This window comes from Cornus florida, unplaced genomic scaffold, assembly GCF_030987335.1.
Source record: "Cornus florida cultivar Cherokee Brave unplaced genomic scaffold, ASM3098733v1 CherokeeBrave_3.0.0_Hap2_Chr02, whole genome shotgun sequence".
In the NCBI taxonomy this organism is placed as follows: domain Eukaryota; kingdom Viridiplantae; phylum Streptophyta; class Magnoliopsida; order Cornales; family Cornaceae; genus Cornus; species Cornus florida.
Genome location: NW_026775572.1, coordinates 31,928,819 through 31,946,567, shown reverse-complemented (window position 1 = coordinate 31,946,567; position 17,749 = coordinate 31,928,819). Strand labels below are relative to the sequence as shown.

The 17,749-nt window shown below is 39.9% G+C and overlaps 1 protein-coding gene across 1 annotated transcript; it reads left to right on the top strand.

Annotated features, from left to right (window-relative positions):
* Positions 1-11,086: 11,086 nt before the first annotated feature.
* Positions 11,087-12,617, top strand: LOC132295985 (uncharacterized). The gene is made up of 2 exons (XM_059794242.1): positions 11,087-11,748; positions 12,005-12,617. The coding sequence occupies exons 1-2, from the start codon at positions 11,087-11,089 to the stop codon at positions 12,615-12,617; spliced, it is 1,275 nt and encodes a 424-aa protein (XP_059650225.1).
* Positions 12,618-17,749: the final 5,132 nt, after the last annotated feature.

Sequence of the window (17,749 nt, the reverse complement as noted above, 5' to 3'; positions counted from 1 at the left end):
TAGAAAAAACCATTAACTTTTGTTTTGTTAAAGCCTGCTCTTGATTTCCATGTGTTTGTACATTCTGATGGCAAGTGCTTTGACAGTATTATTAACTGAAATTCTAGCTGAGCCAACTTCAAATAACATCAATAATGGTGGTATGTATAAAATAAAACCCTTAATTTGGCACTTTTAAGTATGAGCATAATTTAGAGATCGAAAAAGTTAATTATTACCTCAACCCACTAGAAGGAATCCTTAATTTTTGTGGGATTGAATGTGAAAATGCAAAAATGTTGAGGAAAAGGGGTATGGTTGATGCTGTTGTGAGATTGGAGTGGACTTAGGGAGAGGAAAAAAAAAAGTACCTGCCATAGATTATGGACTCAATCGCCATGAAAGATACATGTAGAAAGGCACACATTTATTAAAATACTAAGAGAACCATAATATATTCATTCAGCTTTTGATAGCCATCACACACATATTGACACACACACAAAACCCTAGCTACTTTTCGCTATTGGAACAAAGGTAAAGGCTCGAATCAAACGAACCAAAGTTAGAACAAATCAAATGATGAGATAAACGAAAGAAAGAAACATATATAAAAGATCAATTCACGCAAAAGGAGAAAAGAGAGATGATGAACATAGCTTGTCACCTGAGGCGATAACGGAGGCTGCGCCCTGCGGAGTGTCGAAGCAGATTGTGTCGTCTGAAACTTGCCCTAACTTATTTTTTATTTTTTATTTTTCCATTTCTTATAGGCCTCAAAATTTGAGGCCCTATAAAATTTGAGGCCCAAGGCAACCACCTTGGTCGCCTTGGGCAGGGCCGGCCTTGCATGATCTGGTGTGAATGATTACATACGTGTACATGACAAGTCTACTTCTAATTTGCTTTTTAAATGTCTTTGTAAGGTGATTTTTTTCTGGTTTAAAAAATAGGAAGAATCAATACTGGCTCTACTGACTTTTCGAAAGATATATATATACACACACACACTGCCTCTAATGAATTGAATCAGGTTGTGTTTGCCGCCTTTGAATTAGAATTGGTGAATTAAGTTTAAAGTTGGCATAAGTTGAATCAGATTGGACTTATTTCAATAAATTGGGGCTAGAAAATCTACACTGGCCACAATTCGTAACCTGGGCAAGCCATCACTGGGTTAACAAAAGCCCTAGAATTTAGCTCTGATCTACATCATTTGGCAAGAAAGGAACAATAGGGTGTATAGGAACATACCTTCATCGCAACAAAAAGTTTTTCAGCTTGTCACTAACTCCATCGCCGGCGTTCTCAGATCATTAAGGAAGAATTCCTATGCCAAGCTCGCATACGAGTGGACTCCTAACCCATCTCGTGACGTAAACCACCACAGCCTCCAGAGTAAGATATTGTGGGTGATATCCCACTGGTTATTACTCAAGCGCACCGGATTGCCCATATCCATTGCTAACTGCTACTCCGGCACTTATCAACGTATATTTTGTTGCTTGAGTTTGCTTGAGAACATCTTCAGCCATATGGCTTAAATTGTTAGGGTTTTTGGCTGGTTATATTAGGGCTAATGGGTCTATCTTTTGGGCCGCCTGTTTGGCTGCTCGGGCCAATGGCCTTCTAAGTTATAATTAGTTCATACTTATATACTACTATACTTAACTATTCAAAATAAAAATCTGCACACTTATTTCAAGGGTAGAATTGACATTTCAAAGAATTGGTGTTATCATCATTCATTATGCAAAATCATAACACGAAATATTGGTTCAATTGGAGGTGCTATCTATAATAAATATAGAGTATCATTAATTATGTTCCTTTGAGGTACGCATATATCTTTGACCATTAACATTAACCAATTTTGTACAAATGGTATCAAACTGACACATATTAAACAATATTTATACTTTTAGACCACCCATTGAACATTTATTTATTACTTTATATGTTCATAATTTAAAATTAATATTACGATCTTTAATTGAATTTCTTTTTTTTAAGTGAGCCAAACTACTGGGTTCTTTTAGGGTCTATTTGGTTAGATAAAAATTATAGTGAAAGTGAAGCAAAATAAAGGAAAATAAAATTTTTATGGTGTGTTTGATTATCATATTAAAAACTAGGGGTGGCAAATTGGCAGGTTGGCCAGGTTTGGGCTGGGTTGAAAATGGGTGGGCCAAACATGGGTTAAGATCTATATTCAACCCGTTCAAAACAGATTAAAAATGGGCGGGTCAAAAATGTATATGGTCAACCCATTATGACCCATGGACCCATTAATTATTATTTTTTACTATTTTTTTTTTATTATTTTTTTTCGGAAGGTTTTAAAATTTTATTTAATAACAAATAAAAAAAACAATCTCATACTCAGCAATATTTATCAACTCGTTTTAAAGAGAGAGAAGTGAAGGAAAGAAAAGAAATTTCTAGAGAGATAAACTTAGAGAGGGGATTGATGAGAAACAAATTTAGAGAGAGGATCGTTAGAGGGAGAATTTTAGAGAGAGAGACATGAGTTGAGTGCAATATAGAATAGATGTGTGTTGTGTATTTATTATGTGATTGGTAAAATATGGGTTGAATATGTTCAACCCATCTTGACCCTCAAATTAAGTGGTTAAAAATTACCCAATCTGTTTTTGACCCATTTTAAATATGGTTCATCCAAAACCATTAAAAAGCGGGCAGATATAGGCGGGTTGATGGATTATGACCCATTTTGCCACCCCTAATAAAAACTATCATTTTGCTTACCGTAAAAAAGAACGATACAATTGAATTTTCATGTATATTTTTTAAGAAAGCAAAAACTTGGCCTCTTCCGGCCCTAGACTTGGTTTCTACAGACCTAAACTCACATTTGAAAACCACAACCGACTTTACCGAGGCAAGATTGATAACAATCCTTGATTCCAAATCCGGCAACCATTTGGGGCCTAATATCAACTTTTTCACGTCATAAACCGGCATGCACTCCCTCTAAGTCAAATTAGTACCGGACTCGCGAAATCCGGTTAAATTTTTATAAAAAACCTTTTCTCATTTCCATTTTCCCCTATGCCATGCATAGGCATCAATCTCATCATTTATCCTTATTCGTATCACAATAACAACAATGGGATAACCATAACATTTTCCACAACATGCTCATAGCATAGTATTGTCAAAATCAACACAAACACGGCATTTCTAGAATTTAATCACAAACATGGCAGTCTCTGCATTCTTTTTTTTTTTTTTTTTTTTGATAAGTAAGATAATTCATAACAAGCGTTCAAAAGGGGAACGCTGCCGGAATACAAGGAAAAACAGAAAACAAACAAGAAACACTAAGCCCCCAAAGAAGCCAAGAATTCTATCATGGCCTCAGGGGCACAACAATACCTACCCGAACCCCAAAAGCTTAAAGAGCTAATAATAGAAAACTTAAGAGTTCCAATAGTAGATTCCTCACCCTCAAATGCTCTTCTATTTCGCTTCCTCCACAGATACCACCAAAGACACAAAGGTGCCATCCTCCAAGAACCTCTAGCCTGTGAACCCACACAGCCCCCTCTCCTAGCTTCCATCAATCTTCTCGTAGATCTGGGCATGACCCAAGTTACCCCAAAAAGACCCAAAAGAAGACTCCAGCAATCAAAAGCCACTAGACAGTGCAACAGAAGATGATCCACCGACTCTCCATTGTGCTTAAATATGTAACACCAGTCAGCAATGATATGATTCATCTTCCTCAAATTATCAATGGTCAAGATCTTACCCCACACCGCCGTCCAAGTAAAGAAAGACACTTTGAGCGGCGCCTTGGAGTACCACACGGCTTTCCACGGAAAAATCCCAGCTGAATCCGAAAGACAGCCAAAGAAAGATCTCACACTAAACGTGCCCAAGAAGGAGGGATCCAAACAAGAAAGTCCCTGCCCTCACCACGAATCTCCTGTTTGTACAAAAGCTCCAAAAAAACCGCAAACATCGTCCATCTCCCAATCCTGAACGGATCTCCGAAAATGAACATCCCAAGTCGTCCTCCCGTCATCAAGCAGATAGCAGTCAGCGACCGAGAAGTGTATATCTGTCACAATCCGAAACAGTCTGGGGAAAGCACAAGCTAAGGTACGATCTCCACACCAATAGTCCTCCCAAAAGCGAATATCCCTACCATTCTGAGCTTTGAATCTGATATGTTTGGAAAAATCGTTCCACCCATTCCGAATAGACTTCCAAACCCCAACGCCTCCGAGAAGCGTCACCGATACTGAGCACCACCCCCCAGTCATCTCCCCATAGCGTCCCAAAAGAACTCTCCTCCATAGCCTATGACGCTCAATACCAAACCTCCACAACCACTTCCCAAGAAGTGCCCAGTTAAAAGTCACCAACCTCCTAATCCCAAGGCCTCCGGCCTGAATGGGCCTACACATCTTATCCCATCGAATAAGATGATACTTGAACTCACCCCCTAGCCTCCCCATAGGAAGTTCCTCTAAATTCTCTCAATCGTTTCAGCCACTGAGGATGGAATCTGGAAAAGCGAGAGAAAATACGTAGGCATACTCGACAACATACTTTTCAACAAGGTGACCTTCCAGCCTTTTGAAAGATACTGCTTCTTCCATCCAGCAAGTCTCATCTCCATCCTCTCAACCATAGGATCCCAAGCACCCACTGTCCTCAAGGAAATCCCAAAAGGCATACCCAGATAAGAAATCGGAAAGGAACTGACTCCGTAGCCAAGCACCATAGCTAACCCATCAATATTAAGAACCTCCCCCACTGGAATCAAGGCACTCTTCCCCATATTAACTTTCAAACCCGACACTGCCTGAAAGCAAATCAAAACAGACCTCAAATACCTCAACTGGGACACCTCAGCCTCACAAAAGACCAAAGTATCATCCGCAAACAATAAGTACGAGACTTTCAAGTCATGAACCTCCTCCCTGCCCACCCTGAAGCCCCTGATAAAACCCAACTCCGCAACCTTCCCCATCAGCCTACTAAGCACCTCCATAACAATAATGAAAAAAAATTGGGACATAGGATCCCCTTGGCGCAAACCTCAAGAACTGCCAAAGAAACCTGTCGATGACCCAATAACCAAGACCGAGAATCTCGCTGAAGAAATGCAAAACTCAATCCATCTCCTCCATTTCTCCCCAAAATCCATTCTCTCCATCATGTATAACAAAAACTTCCAATTCACATGATCATAGGCTTTCTCCACATCTAACTTACAAAAAACCCCTAGCACACCACTTCTCAACCTGGTGTCTACACATTCACTAGCAATAAGCACGGAATCCAGAATCGGACGCCCTCCTGTGAATGCATTCTGAGATTCTGAGATAACATCATCAAGAACCTCCCTCAATCGCAAGGCTAGAACTTTAGCTATTAGTTTGTAGATGCATCCTAACAAACTAATAGGTCTAAAATCCTTCACATCTGAAGCTCCCCCATTCTTCAGAATAAAGGCAATAAACGATGCATTCAAAGATTTCTTAAACCGTCCCTGCGAATGAAAAGAATGAAACGTACCTATAACCTCATCCCTGAACACATCCCAACTCTTCTGAAGGACCCGCATAGTGAAACCGTCTGGACCTGGGGATTTATCCCCATTACAACTCTAAAACACCTTCAACACTTCCTCTTCAGAAAATAGGATTTCCAAACCATCTCTACATACAACAGTGATAGAATCAAAATGCAACCCATCCAATCGAGGTCTCCAAGAGACGGGTTCTGTAAACAAACCCGGATAGAAAGCGGCAATACCCCAACAGACATCCTCTTCTCTAAAAAGCACCTCCCCATCAACAGTAAGCCTCCTAATGTGGTTGCCCCTCCTATGGGCATTGGCAAGACAATAAAAGAACTTAGAATTCCTGTCTCCCTCCTTAAGCCAAAAGCCCTAGATTTCTGTCTCTAAGAAATCTCCTTTGACAGAGCAATATCTGCAATCTCGGCCTGACACGCAGCCCTCCTACCTCTCTGAACCTCATCAATGCCGCTTGAACCTTCCCGACATTCAATCTCCGCAATCTCTGCAAAAACCCTGCCCTTCCTCCATTCCAGAATCCCAAACACCTCCTTATTCCATCTCTTTGAGTTCAATCTTCAACGCCTTATGTTTAGAGCATCTCCAATGCTAAAAGCTAAATTTGGATGCCAAATCTATATTTTGACAGGTGCTACAGTGTCAAAATGCTACATTTTAGCAATTCTGCTCCAATGGTGCATTTCATGCAAAATGCTATTTTTTGACACAACCACCATTCTTTTTCAACTACCATTCCCACCATTCATATTTGCATCAGTAATATTAATATTAGGCATATTCCAAGTCAAGTTGGAGACATTAAAAGGAAACTAAAATTAAACCTAATTAAAAAGAAGCAAAAATCTAAAATATCTAGTCAAAAAAGGACCAAAAAAAAAAAAACAAATTTTTTATAATTTTTTTACCACTATTTGTGAATTAATTTTTTTATATAATTTTTTTTTTCTTTTTCGGGAATTTATATTATATTATATTATATATATATATATATATGTATGTATGTATGTATATTATATATATTTGATTATATAATTATTAAAAATATATATTTTTTTAGGGCAAATCATTTCAGCCTCCCCAATCGCCTCCATCTCGTTCTCAACACTGAGAACTTGCCCTCTTTCTCTCTCTCTGTAACTGCAAACTACAAAATCTACAAGAATCAGAAGTTCAAAACCCATATATTTCAGTTTATCTATCTGTCTGCAAAAATCCAAAGTTCACAACCTATTACCTATATCACAACCCATATCGGCGTTGCTATTTCATCATATTCATCCAATCTCCGGTCGATTTTTGATCATCATTGCCGCCGCCCTCTTCACCGGAGCTCATGCCACAACCCAAAACTACGGCAACGGCGGAGGGAGCCACGATCGGACCACCCAGAACCACGATCGAACCACCAAGAACCACGGCTGAGCAGCACCTTGGAGTCCTCCAGTGGGACCAGATCGTAGAATCCGCCGCCGAAGTTCAAAATCCGACAATGGCAGAAGCCACAACCGGTCGTTGCAGATGAGAGGGAGAGAGAGAAAACAGAGATAGCGATATTGAGGGATAGAGAATTGAGGGAGATAGGAAGACGTTGCACATGAGAGGGAAAAGGTCGTTGCAGATGAGAGGAAGAAACAGCGTCATAGGGCTATTAAACAGACTTGCCAAAAAAATTTGGCAGCTCTTACATTTGAGAGAAAATTTGAGATTTTCAAATTTGAGAGGCCAAATGAAAGGCTATTGGAGAACCCTTTTTTACCCATCTCTCAAATTATGAGTTTGAGAGCCCAAAATGAAAGAGCATTGGAGATGCTCTTACCCGCCAGGATGAAACTCGGGTTCCTAGTCACCTTTACCCCCTCCCACCAGGATCTCACACAACCGTGAAAGTCATCCGCTTTACGCCACATGTTCTCAAAACGAAAAGGAGTGATCCTTGACCCCAGTCCACCATAGTCTAACACTAGAGGGATATGGTCATAAATCAATCTGGCCAAAGCTGCTTAGGCCACATCCGGGAACTTCTCCTCCCAATCACCCGGAATAAGAAATCTATCCAACCGAGAAAACGTAGGGGACTCTCTACCACTAACCCAAGTAAAAGACGCTCCGTCCAAGGATAAATCATAAAGCTAATGACCATCAATGAACTCCGAAAACTGTGTCATGGTCGAAGTCCACCTTCCCCCTATCGATCTCTCCATAAGGGAACGGACAACATTGAAATCCCCTCCTACACACCACGGCAGACCCCACTGATCCTTCACAGACCACAGTTCCTCCCAAAGAAGGTGCCTATCCCCATCATTAATGGGACTGTACAGTCCCGAAAACATCCACCGGAATCCATCCTCCTCCAGGCCCATGAAATGGAATAAGTCCCTCTCCACACATCCGCTTTCGACACCCACCTTTTATCCCACATCACCAAAATACCCCCAAACGTCCCAACAACATCCAAAGCCTCCCAATCAACAAATTTCCCACCCCATGAACTCCTCACCACCCTGTCTGAAATAGCAGCCATATTTGTTTCCTAAAGACACACCACATGAACACCCCACTGTCTCAAAGCCATATTCACCATTTTCCTCTTGTCCGGGTCATTAAGGCCTCGGATGTTCCATGATAAAATGCGGCAGTTCATTAAAAAACAGTGGCTGCACACTCCCCTTTCCTTCTACCTCTACCCCTCTCTCACTACTCATTTCCCTCTCCACCCCATTCTTCCTATGATAATTGACCTCACAAATAAGACCACGCAACTCCCTTCCCCCCCTCCACGGAGACTGCCTCATCATAGTCCTAGCTGTCATATCCCTTCCCTCATCATCATCCACACTCTTTCCTTCGGCGATAGAATGTAGCACCAGCCTTGCCTGCTCTTTGTTTGGCTCAAGAGAAACCCCCAGCATACTGCTCGCAACATCAATATTTTCCTTAACCCACTCCACCCCTCTATCATCCATGCCTACCTAATGGAGATCCCTCCAAGCCTCATCCAGTAAAAGAACGCATAAAGGTTGTATCATTTCTGAATTTTGGGTCTCTTCCCATGGCACCAACCCCAAACTGTCCACTACAGCATCGCCCACCATCATATCACCAACATTAAACTCAGGAACATTCGATCCATTGCAATTCAAAGGTGTGCAGAATTCCCCCTCACCTGCACCAGTGTCTGAACTAAAGTCTAGAAGACGATTCAACCCTTCAAACCTTTGTAGACCCTCAATTCCTTCACCAAAACTGAAGCAGCCTCGTTACTCAACCGAAACCTCGTGTTTCTTCCCACGCAAACCGTGACCCCATCTTCGACTCCACAGCAACTACAATCTCATCCTTATCTAAAGAATGTGCCGCAATCTCCACCACATCCTCTAGTTCAGCGGACAACACACCCTCTATTTCCCTTTCGAACACAGGTGATAACACCCCAATCCTCTCTGACAACCCATCACAAATCTCCCCATAACCACTCCTCAACACCCAACAAGGGGTAGCAGAAAAAGGAGCAGAGAGAGAGCTCCGAGAATAGTTTGATCCAGACGTACCCGGTTTAATAGGAACGTCATTTTGGCGCACCCATTTCTATTTCTCTCTCCTGGTCCTTCGCCTATTCTTGACTTTGTTACTTTTCAATTTGATCTACCCAAACCCAAAGAAACTTTGATCACCATCTTCTGATTGTACCGGCTCAGTAAGAGGCTTGAACCTGTTCTCCGATTCTCTCCCCAAACAGCAGCCACCATGTCTAGTGTTTCCGTCAACATCTCCATCATCCTGACACGATGCATGTCCCTGGGCTTGGGCCGTAAACAAACTCCCCGGACGCCTATCCTTCTCCATCTGTCTAGGCCCGGATAGACTTACCACCTATAAAGCACGGACACTCCTCCCAGGGGTCCCGTACCAGTGTCGGACACTTTTCGGACACCGACACCCGTGTCTAAGGCTTGGACACGTGTCCGACACTTCTATGAAGTGTCCAGAAATTATTTTTTATTGAACACAGGGTGGACACAGCTCGGACACGCGGGGGACACGACGGGGAATATTTTGAATTTTTTTAAAGATAAATGGGTACCTAATGTAATTTACTAATTTTAGAAGTTAAAAGTAAAATTTTGAAAAAATAAATACATAGAAAAAATTTATTTGGGCTCTAAAATTCTAAATACGCATATATATCTGTTCTATGCCCTAGACCCAAAATTCCCAAATCCTCCATTCCTTCGCCGATTGCCGAAGGCGATTCCTCTCCTCGAATGCAACTACGAGCTTAGCGACAGCAACTCTCCACCAGATTTTTCGTCTCTCCGGTGTCTACTACAGCGACTCCACCAAGTAGGTTTCTTTTCTCTCACTTCCTCTATCCTCTTCTTCAATTAGATCTCTATACGTACATGAACAAGACATTTTTTTTTTTTTTTTTTTTTTTTAAGTTACATGTACGGATGTACAAGACTTTGTGAAAGATAAGCAATTTACCGGGAAAAAAAAAAAAAAGGGCCCTTATTATTCAGTACGTTGACATCTCCCAGATTATAATGTTATATAGCATGATGATTCATGAGATGTGTTATACTATAAGTTAAAGAATAATAAAATCAGGGAACATATTCCCTTTCATGGAATATATTAGTCAAATTATATGTGGTTATTTGAAAATGAATGCATCAGTTCATTAGTTATAAGTTATAACAGAGATGAAATTATTAAAATTGGTCATGTTATTTGTTGTTGTTTTATTTGCAATTTTGTATTTATATATACCTATTTATTATTAGGAAAATGAATGTGCAAAGTTCTAGCAGTGGGGTTGAACCAGATGATAACACCCCTCTCTAGAAATACGTTAAAAAGTTTGATAAGGTTAGGGGAGGAGGGGGAAATATTAATTTTTAATGCAATTATTGTCAAGGGAATTTTAAGGGATCATACTATAGGGTAAAAGCGCATTTGCTAAAAATCTCGGGACATGGCATTCAAGCATGTAAAAAAGTGACTAATGATCATATAGCTAAAATGCAAAGGTTAGTTGATGAAGCTGAAATAAGAATTAAGAGAAAGATGCCAAAACAGGTTCCTTTGCCACCTTCCACAAAGTCAAGTAAAGCTGGATATTCATCAAGTGCAAATGTAAGCACGAGAGGTGGGCCATTTATGCGTGATGCTTTTGAACTAAGAAAGAGGAAAACTATTTCGGCGATTGAAAAAGCATTTAATCTTGGAGCTCGTGATGAATTGCATAGCGAAATTGCAAGAATGTTTTACTCGGCCGGTTTGCCTTTTCACCTTGCAAGGAACCCACACTATGTTGCCTCCTACACTTATGTCTCTAATAATAGTATTAGTGGCTATATTCCTCCCTATTACAACTTGTTGAGGACTACTCTTCTTCAAAATGAAAAAGCAAACATAGAGAGGTTGATGATTCTAATTAAAGATTCATGAAAGGAAAATGGTTTTACTATTGTTTGTGATGGATGGACGGATCCACAAAGGAAGCAAATCATCAATTTTATGGCTATGAGTGTAAATGGGCTTATGTTCTTGAAAGTGGTAAATTGTGAAGGTGAAATCAAAGATAAATTTTTCATCTCCGAGTTGATCAAGGAGACCATTCAAGAGGTTCGACCCGATAATGTGGTCCAAGTTATTACCGATAATGCTCCTGTTTGTAGGAGTGCGGGATTGCTTGTTGAAGTCCAATTTCCAAAAGTATTTTGGACTCCTTGTGTGGTTCATACCCTCAACCTTGCTTTGAAAAATATTTGTGCGGCTAAAAATACCGATGCCAATGAAGTTGTTTTTCTAGAATGCCATTGGATTACAACTATTATCGATGATTGTATGTTTATTAAAAATTTTATAATGAATCATTCCATGAGATTGGCAATGTTTCATGAAAATGCGAAATTAACCATGTTTTCTATTGCGGAGACACGTTTTGCTTCAATGATTGTGATGCTAAGAAGATTTAAACAAATAAAACGTGGTCTCCAAGACATGGTCATGAGTGATTTTTGGGCATCTTATAGGGAAGATAATGTTAAAAGGGCCTTAACTGTCAAGACAAAAATAGTAAGTGATGATTGGTGGCGAGATATTGATTACATAATTAACTTTACTGAGCCAATCTATGATATGCTTAGGAGGGCCGATACGGATGTTCCTTGTCTTCACTTGGTGTATGAGATGTGGGACTCATGATAGCTAAAGTGAAGGCCGTTATTTATCATCATGAAAGAAAGCAAGAGCATGAGTCTCCATTCTTTTTCGTGGTGCGCAAAATATTAAGTGCTAGATGGAGTAAGAGCAACACACCCCTTCATTGCTTAGCACATTCCTTGAATCCAAGGAAATTTTTAATATTTTATACATTTTTTAGGTTCTAATTTGAATATTTTTCAAATTAACTTTTAGCTATCATTTTGTCACTTCTAGGTTTTACAGCACACAATGGCTTCAAAAGGCTCCCAATCGTGTTCCTCCACATAGAGATCAAGAGATTTCAAGTTTAAGAGAAAAATGCTTCCAAAGGTACTTTACTAATGATGTGGAGAGAAGGAAGGTTAAAGAAGAGTATGCTTGTTTTTCGGCGGGTTTTAGAGAGTTTGGATCGGTTGATTCCTTGAAGGATAGAGGACTTATGGAGCCGGCAATTTGGTGGGTTTCTTATGAAGCTTCAACACCCCTAATCCAATCTTTGGCTTTGAAGGTACTTGGACATCCTTGTTCCTTCTCATGTTGTGAGAGGAATTGGAGAACATATTCTTTCATCCAATCTTTGAAGAGGAACAAGATAGCACCACAAAGAGCTGAAGATTTGGTATTTGTGCATTCCAATCTTCGTCTTCTATCAAGGAGAACTCCACAATATAATGTGGGTGAAACTAAGATGTGGGATGTTGGGAGAGATGCATTTGATTCCTTAGAAGGTAGTAGAATACTTGAGATTGCAAATCTTTCACTTGATGAACCGGACTTGGAGGCCATGATATTTACCGATGAGGGAGATGGAAATGACGATGAGTTTCTAGAAGATCCAACTCAATGAAGAGGATTATAGAGTTCCTTTTCTTTTTTGGGCTCACTGTTCAGTTTTTTTTGTTTTTTTGATAAGTAAACTGTTCAGTTATTATTCTTATGAATCTTATGTGATCACTGGCTAAAGATGAAAGATGCATATATTGTAGAATTTTGGTTATTGAACTTATGACTTTTAGGTGATAAGTTATTTGTTTGGTTCTTAAATGCTTAGATGATGAATTGTGGATTTTGAATATATAATTATATATATATATATTATTTTATAGCCGTATCCCCGCCGTGTCCGTATCCTGTTTTTTTGAAATTTGTCGTGTCGCTGAATCCGAGTCATGTCGTGTCGTACCTGTGTCCATGTCCGTGCTTCATAACTTACCACTAAACAGTTATTTGGGCCCCAAGAGACAGTCCGTTCCTTATTAGAGAGGCTTAGTCCAGATCATAAGCCTCAAAACCGGTCCACAAACCTGACTCTTATACTTAGGCCCATCCCAACCTTTCTGCACTTTCCTTCGCTGCTCACCTGGCCCAGAACCAGGCCTATTCATGCCCTTGGGTTTAAACCCATCACTTTTAAACAAAACCTCAGCCCGTCACTGCCCATCACTTGGCCCAGGAACAGACCAACCCACAGAGCTTGGCCCAATTCCTTCAGATCCAGTATCTCAAACCTTCGCCCTCTCTTCACGCATTTCTTTGCCATTTGAAAAGTCTGCATAGCGCACTTCCCGAGAGCGACCAATATTCCTTTGGAGTGGGTTAAAGTAATCCAACCATCTCCCACTCATAGCTGGCCCATTCTTTTGAACAAAATCATTCTCCTTCCACCCACGTGACTTGCCCAGTTGTCCCCCTCGTTTTGCCCTGACCGAATTTCTTCTGTCACGCACTTCTCGCGCGTGGTAAGTCACTTGTCCATGTCCCTTTGAACCTGCGTAACCGTTCTTCGTCGTACTAGAGCCACGGCAACTGCAATTACGACGGATCCACTCCTCCTTTGAAATCAATAAGCTTTCATCCCTCCTAATCAGAGATTCGGGCTTCACCACAAGGGATGGGGCAATCTCTTCCATCAGAGCGATCTTAAAGACGACCCAATCATTTTCGACAATGACAAACTCCGGAATATGACCACCATCAGCGACTATAAGAACAACTTTGTTTGTGTCACACCACTCATAGGCCTCAACATCACGGAACCCTCCACAAAGATCACCAATAGCTTCGAACAATATCTGAAACCAAATATGCAATGGTAACCCTAGAATGTGAATTCTACTTTTCTTACACTTTTTCCACAGCCCTGAGCAACCCAACCTGAAGCACCAATGCTCGATGTATAAAATTGCCTCCCCCATCTTTTCTTCCCATCCTTCAACACTCTTTTAACCTCGATCTCCGAAGGTAGCCTAAACAACATCAAGCCATCAGGTAAAGAGCTAACCCTCACACCGCTAGAAATCTTCCAAGATCTCGACGCCCATTCCTCGATACTTTGAATACATCCCACATCTCTATCGAATCTCCCAACCAAACAAGATTTCAACGCAGCCTGCCCGATTGTTGTGTTGGGCTTATCCACTTTAAATACATGTCCTTTACTGGTCACAGAGCTTTGGATCTCTCCCGTAAGAGCAAGACTTGAAAGTTTCGCTACCTCAAGAAAGGATCGATTCCCCTCAAAGGCTCTCATCTATTTACCAGTGCTACCTTAGCAAAGAAATCCCTAACCCACCCCCCAAAGAAAATGAATGGAAAATAACAGAGGAATTCACCAGAATCTATGACTCCGGTGATTGGACGAAGCAGTCGGCTCCGACCGCAAATGGTGGCAATGATGAGTTATTGAATTAGTCATGGTTTGGTGATGATCATAGTCGTTCTAGTGATACTAGGTGGCATAGGTGGTTTTATGTTGGAAAATATAGTGTGATTTCTCTTGCTACCAAGGAAAAATAAGCGAGCATGGTGATTCACATGAGTAAAAGCATTCTCTACATTCTAGTTTCAAGCATGTCATATTATATGAAACTAACTACAAGCATGCTCATCACATAATTTGCAACATCTCATACTCTTGCTCACATTTACAATTTAGCATTTATACAACTTAAGGATAACATATTCCACACTTAGCAAATAACCATCTTTGCTTACAACACTTTAGCATGCTTAAAACACTTTATCACACAACCATCTACATTGTCACAAATTATAATTCATGAATGAGTTTTTAAAGTGAATTAAGTAGGAATACTCAAACAAATGCAAAGTTTGAAGGCTTAGAAAACCCCTACCTCAAATGTGAGCAACGAAACAAGCCCTTAGCTAGCCCCCATTTTCGAAATCCTCCGAGCCTTAGCAATAGTGGTGCCAAAATGAAGCTCTTGCAAAGCTCATCAACTTCTCTCATTCTTGCTCCTCTCACAAATCCTACTCTAAACCCCTCAAAATGAAGTTTGAAACAATGGAAGACATAGGTATATAGATAGATATAGAGAGAGAAATAAAAGAGTTAGAGAGAGAAAGCAAATGGCCGAAAATGGGGAAAAAGAAAGGCTTGGTCAAGTCTTCCAAATGAATGAATGATCCTCCCTTTGCCAAGTGTCAACCTTTGGTTGATTACTAACTCTTTGCAAAGTTACCAACATGCCTTCCAATGATCTCACTATGGACAACCTTGTCCCCAAAATATCTCCTTAATGTGTCGATTTATGTATATGTATATGTGTGTAAAATATCAACAATACCCCTCATTTGACATGAGAAAACCGGGAGAAGTTCCCAAGCCTGAAAATCGTCCCAACTTCCAAAAAATTCTACAAATGATATTGTCACTTCTAATTGACTTAAAATAATTAAAATGAATTTCTAAAACCCTCGGGCCCAGCGTGGCATGCAAAGCGAGGCACGGAGAATTATTAACAAGAAATTCAAAAAAAAAAAAAAATCTGGGACATTACACGCCCCATTTAAGTCAGGAGTGCAGCTCGAAAGCAAGACCTCAAGAACCTACCTCTCGGATTCCTACCAACACCGTTATGCCCCTAGGGACAAATCGGCCTAGCTTTGAGATATGAATTTTCTTAAGTTACCTCCAGGATATGAATGTTATAGTTTAATGAAGGTAAAGAACAGAATGCTATAGTTTAATGAATGTAGAGAACTTTGTTTGAAATGTAACAGAATCTTGTAATATTGAAGTGAGAATGCTTATGTAGTAAATTGCTTAAGGAAATATGTTTGTTCGTAATATGATATTTGGATGATTTCTTATACTCCCATGTTCTGATTTTTAGCTTCTCTATTATTTAAGGAAATCATATATATTCTAGGAAAGCATCACAACCTCTATATATATATATATATATATATATATATAATCAACACTTAGTCACTTAGTCAACACTTAGTCACTCACATAGATATATATATATATATATATATATATATATATATATATAAACACACACAATCTAGTTTGTGTTCGATTACGTATGTGTACAAGATCTGGTGTGTGTTCGATTACATACGTGTACATGACAAGTCTATTTCTAATTTGCTTTTTAAATGTCTTTGTAAGGTGATTTTTTTCTAGTTTCAGAAATAGGAAGAATCAATACTGGCTCTACTGAATTTTCAAAAGATAGATATATATACACACACACTGCCTCTACTAAATTGAATCAGGTTGTTTTTGCCTTCTTTGAATTAGAATTGGTGAATTAAGTTTAAAGTCAGCACGAGTTGAATCAGATTGGACTTATTTCAATGAATTGGGGCTAGAAAATCTGCACTGGCCACGATTCGTAACCTGGGCAAGCCATCAATGGGTTAACAAAAGCCCTAGAATTCAGCTTTGCAAACTTGCACTCACAGTACTGACCTACATCATTTGGCAAGAAAAGAAATTGGGATGTTTCACAGTACTGACCCATTAGCCCTAATATAACCAGCCAAAAACCCTAACAATCTAAGCCATGTGGCTAAAGATGTTCTCAAGCAAACTTAATTATAAAGGCAACAAAATATCCATTGATGACTACCGGAGTAGCAGTTAGCAATGGATATGGGCAATCTGGTGCGCTTGAGTAATAACCAGTGGGATATCACCCACAGTATCTTAATCTAGAGGCTGTGGTGGAGGACGGGCACAAGATGGGTTAGGAGTCCACTCGTATGCAAGCTTGGTATAGGAATTCTTCCTCGATGATCTGAGAACGCCGGTGATGGAGTTAGTGACAAGCTTCAAAACTTTTTGTTGCCTCTACATCATTTGGCAAGAAAGGAACAATAGGGTGTATAGGAACATACCTTCATCGCAACAAAAAGTTTTGAACCTTGTCACTAACTCCATCACCGGCATTCTCAGATCATCAAGGAAGAATTCCTATGCCAAGCTCACATACGAGTGGACTCCTAACCCATCTCATGCTCGTCCACCACCACAGCCTCCAGATTAAGATATTGTGGGTGATATCCCACTGGTTATTACTCAAGCGCACCGGATTGCCTATATCCATTGCTAACTGCTACTCCGGCAGTTATCAACGGATATTTTGTTGCCTCTATAATTGAGTTTGCTTGAGAACATCTTCAGCCACCTGGCTTAGATTGTTAGGGTTTTTGGCTGGTTATATTAGGGCTAATGGGTCAGTACTGTGAAATATCCCAATTTCCTTTCTTGCCAAATGATGTAGATCAGTACTGTGAGTGCAAGTTTGCAAAGCTAAATTCTAGGGCTTTTGTTAACCCAGTGATGGCTTGCCCATGTTACGAATTGTGGCCAATGCAGATTTTCTAGCTCCAATTCATTGAAATAAGTCCAATCTGATTCAACTCGTGCCAACTTTAAACTTAATTCACCAATTCTAATTCAAAGAAGGCAAAGACAACCTGATTCAATTCAGTAGAGGCTGTGTGTGTGTGTGTGTGTGTGTGTGTATCTTTCGAAAATTCAGTAGAGCCAATATTGATTCTTCCTATTTCTGAAACCAGAAAAAAATCACCTTACAAAGACATTTAAAATGCAAATTAGAAGCAAACTTGTCATGTACACGTATGTAATCGAACACAAACCAGATTGTGTGTGTTTATATATATATCCATGTGAGTGACTAAGTGTTGATTATATATATATAT